At 40.6% G+C, this 4,134-nt stretch overlaps 1 protein-coding gene across 1 annotated transcript; it reads left to right on the top strand.

Moving 5' to 3' along the window:
• Window positions 1-1,620: 1,620 nt before the first annotated feature.
• LOC115194853 (equistatin-like) lies at window positions 1,621-3,452 on the top strand. The gene is made up of 5 exons (XM_029754781.1): window positions 1,621-1,721; window positions 2,222-2,285; window positions 2,929-3,060; window positions 3,155-3,250; window positions 3,329-3,452. Exons 2-4 carry the CDS (start codon window positions 2,234-2,236, stop codon window positions 3,232-3,234), a joined length of 264 nt encoding a protein of 87 aa, XP_029610641.1. The 5' UTR covers window positions 1,621-1,721; window positions 2,222-2,233; the 3' UTR covers window positions 3,235-3,250; window positions 3,329-3,452.
• The last annotated feature ends 682 nt before the right edge of the window (window positions 3,453-4,134 follow it).

Raw genomic sequence — 4,134 nt, 5'->3', positions numbered from 1 at the left:
TTACATTAACATTTTAGTCATTTCGCAGATGCTCTTATCCAGAGCGACTTACAGTAGTGAATGCATACACTTCGTACATTTCATAAAAAATTTTCCGTATTATGGTAAGCAATTCTTTCCAAATAATATAAAAAATTGAAAATTAACAAATGTACAGAAAGATCAGTGCGAAGGCCAAATTAAGAAGAAAAATGTTTTGAAACTATTAAGTGCATAGATGAAATGTATTTTTTCCCCTGCCCGATTCCAGACAGGTGCATGATAATTGTCCATTCTAAATCAAAACAAATTTCACAAATATTATTTAGTACATGTAAAGACAAGATTCAATCAAGAATAGTCTGATGGGTGACAACATTATCCCATCACTTGTGAATGATGCCCAGTGTAAGGCAAGGAACAATTGCAACTTTTTCATATGTTAGTGCAACACCTCATGTAGCCTAGCCAATAGGCCTATATGTTTTGATAAGGTTTGTGTAGCCTGGCGAAAGTCAATCCAGCACAGGACACAGTAATGATTTGGGGTTGTTTATACTGTCGAGGCTTACATTCAAAATAGGATAATGTAGAAGGGAAATCACTAATAGAGGAAGTCACCTTAAAGCAAAATTCAGTCTAATTCACAATCAAGTGACTGCGCTTGCACAATCCCATAACTACTTGCACACCTTATTTATGAATCTCTTACAGGGACAGTGCCATCCAGTGGATATAAATGAATACAACTATGCCATTTCACCACCTGGCTACATTTGTATTACAACTAAAGTGACCAAATAACCTCTTTACAATGGGTGTAGAGCCGAACTGGCATGCACATGCAGCGCATGAGTTTCACGTTTGGGGAAGATCATTTTCACAATAAAAATATTATTTTATAACAAAAGCATTAATGCATAATCATACTATGGGGTTGGCTGAGTCCAACTGGGTGGACTGAGTCCTAGTGCATGGGCTGAGTACAACTGAGTGGGCTGAATCCTACTGCATGGGCTGAGTCCTTCTGCGCGGGCTTTGTCCTACAGCAGGCCGGCAGCCTGGTAGAACGGGACACTATCGTTCATCACACCTTGTAACTCTTCTGCAGTAAAATCTCATAACCCAAGGAGTTCTCTGCAGCTACAACCACAACAGGATCCCTCGAACCTGGACCCATCTTCCTCTACTACTCTCTTCACTGCCTAATGAAGCTACCTTCAGAGAAAATCACTCAAGTAAAAGTGAAAGTCACCCAGTAAAATATTACTTGAGTAAAGGTCTAAAAGTTTCAACAAATATACTGAATTATCAAAATTAAATGTAATCGATAAAATATACTTAAGTATCAAAAGTAAAAGTATAAATCATTTCAAATTCCTTATATTAAGCAAACCAGACGGCACCATTTTCTTGATTTTTTTATTTGATTACGGATAGCCAGTGTCACACCAACTCTCAGACATAATTTGCAAAGGAAGCATTTGTGTTTAGTGAGTCTGCCAGATCAGAGGCAGAAGGGATGACCAGGGATGTTCTCTTGATAAGTGTGTGAATTAGATCATTTTTACATAAGTACTTTACACCACCAGCTAATGGCCGACATCGGGATCTCTCGTTGGGTTAATGAGGCAACTAGTCACACCTGTGACAGATCCTTTAAAAGGAGAGGTGGAAGAGGTAGACCATAACTCACAGACAACAGAGAGACAACCAGTGAATCCCTTGGAAGAGTGCAGAAGGTGAGCTTGTGATATTATTTAGTAGACTAGCTGCCTCTCAAATGGCACGTTAATCTTATGTGGCCCTGGTCAATTGTAGTGCACTATATATGACCCCTTTTTGTGGGTCAACCCCCTGGATTTAAGAGCATAGACTAATCGTTACCTTTGTAGTGAAAAGAAGTCTCTGTCAATATCTAGTCTGCGTCCCCTTCGCTGCATAGTGCACTGTGGGCCCTCGTCAAAGGTGGTTCACTACATAAGGAATAAGGAGCCATTTGGGAAGGATTCATATTCCTGTGTGCCAGGCTCTTCAACCACATACAATAGATTAGATGATACCTGAATTTTAGTGGAAGAAGCGATACTCGCTTGTTGGGGTCCTCAGGACTGGGTTTAGCAATTGTTGCATAAGTGTTGTACTTAACACAGGGTTTCCTCAACCTCTCCTCTAGTACCCACAGCCATTCCAGATGATTTAAAATGCTCAACTAATCTCGCTTTTGTTCTCTCTCTCTCAGGAGACTATCACCATGGCGATATTGACCATCATTCTGCTTGTTAGCACAGCTTTTGCTCTGGGAGGTAAGAGTGATGTACCTCACACTTACTCACCAACATTTTAATAAAAACATTAGTGGGTGTTGATCTGTCCTATTCACACGTACGTATTAATGTTTTGTTTCATAACCAGTTGTCCCTTGGACAGCCATTATCAACCGTGACACTGGAGAGAAGGTTGTCTTGCTCAAGGGCACATAGACAGATATTTTAACTTGACATTCAGGGATTAAATCTAGGAACCTTTGTATTACTGGCCCAACTCTCTAACCGCTAGGCTACCTGCCACTCCTCTTGTTCCAGAGATGTATATTGGTGTCTAGATGCTGGACTGAGGTATTCTGATATGAATGGTTTGATCATTCAACTGGATGTATGATTGGATTGTCAGGAAGTAACACTGACACAACTTACCCCCACTTTCAGTCTTAGTGTCATCAGCTGTTATACAGAAGACAGAAACTGAATTGACTGCACAGGGCTTTTAAACAAGTAGCGCAATTTCAATATTTAGCCAGGAAGTACCTAGGTTACATCTGAAATGGAACCCTATTCTGTATAAACTACTTCTGACCAGGGCCCATATGGGACGCAACCCAAGATTCCGGCATGCATGTGCTGCAATGTTATGTCCACATTACAATCAATCTATGTTACCTGTGTCCAGATGCTAGGATACGACCCATGACCCCCTGTGAGCGTGCTAGATATGCCGCGACACATGGCCCAATTGGCGCCTACATCCCCACGTGTGACGCCGCTGGACGATACACCCCTAAGCAATGTTCGGGCTCTACAGGTTAACACGGACGCACATATACACACACTAAATTCTCCAATTCAGTTGAATGTTACAGTAAATATTGTATGTTCAACATGTCTATTTCTGGTAGGTTACTGTTGGTGTGTGACCACTACTGGACAGAAGATTCAGGGTACGGAGACTCCACCAGGCACTGCTATCAACTGCTAGCAACTGTTCCATCAAGGTGTGTGTGTGTATACATACTCATTCACTAAATGTTATTTCTTTGCAGCTGATTCTGGATGTTTTTGTCTAATTGTAGATGAAAGGCGTTGGAATGAAGACTTTGAAAAGACGGACAGTTGTCTTTACTGTACGACAGGAACTGAATCACATCCCATATAAATACATGAAGAAATCCAGAGATTAAACTGTTGATTTGCTTACTTTATTGTTGGTGTGATTATCTGAACCAGTCCATTTCTGGGAAATGGAGGAAGGAGTAGGACTGTATTACCAGCAGTCAAATTCCACGTGACCATTTAGTAATTAGGCTTCTCCAAGCTCTGATGCTGGTGATGGTCATTAGTTGCCTGGTACTCAGCACTCTATTGTCCCTCTAATCACTCTGACATCAATGTAAAACATTTCATGAGCTGATGTTGCGCAACATTTCTATAACCTATGCAGTTGTCTGAGAACTGCCTCATGGCTTCTATTAGAAAGAGGATCCCATCAGCTTTCTATAGGTTAGATCTACTATTTGCAGTACCAGTCAAAAGTTTGAACACCTACTCATTCCAGGGTTTTCATCTGTAATATTTTCAACTATGACATCACACATGGAATCACATCTTAAACCAAAATATATTGAGATTCTTTGCCTTGACAGCTTTGTACACTCTTGGCATTCTCTCAACCAGATTCATGGAATGCATTTCAATTAACAGGTGACCTAATTTGTGGCATTTCTTTCCTCAATGCGTAAGAGCCGATCAGTTGTGACAAGGTAGGGGTGGTATACAGAAAATAGCCCTATTTGCTATTTTAAGACCAAGTCCATATTATGGCAAGAACAGCTCAATGCAAAAAGAAACAGCCCATTACTTTAAGACAGGAAAATCGGTC

Source organism: Salmo trutta, chromosome 5, assembly GCF_901001165.1.
Source record: "Salmo trutta chromosome 5, fSalTru1.1, whole genome shotgun sequence".
Lineage (NCBI taxonomy): Eukaryota > Metazoa > Chordata > Actinopteri > Salmoniformes > Salmonidae > Salmo > Salmo trutta.
Note: the sequence above shows the minus strand (reverse complement) of the source record. Positions and strands in the feature narration are given on the sequence as shown.

Excerpts from the sequence above, each read along its gene's own strand:
- LOC115194853 (XM_029754781.1), top strand. The coding sequence starts at position 2,234 with ATGGCGATATTGACCATCATTCTGCTTGTTAGCACAGCTTTTGCTCTG. Across the intron at positions 2,286-2,928 it reads CACAGCTTTTGCTCTGGGAG|ATGCTAGGATACGACCCATG; the intron begins GTAAGAGTGATG and ends ACCTGTGTCCAG. Across the intron at positions 3,061-3,154 it reads GCAATGTTCGGGCTCTACAG|GTTACTGTTGGTGTGTGACC; the intron begins GTTAACACGGAC and ends TATTTCTGGTAG.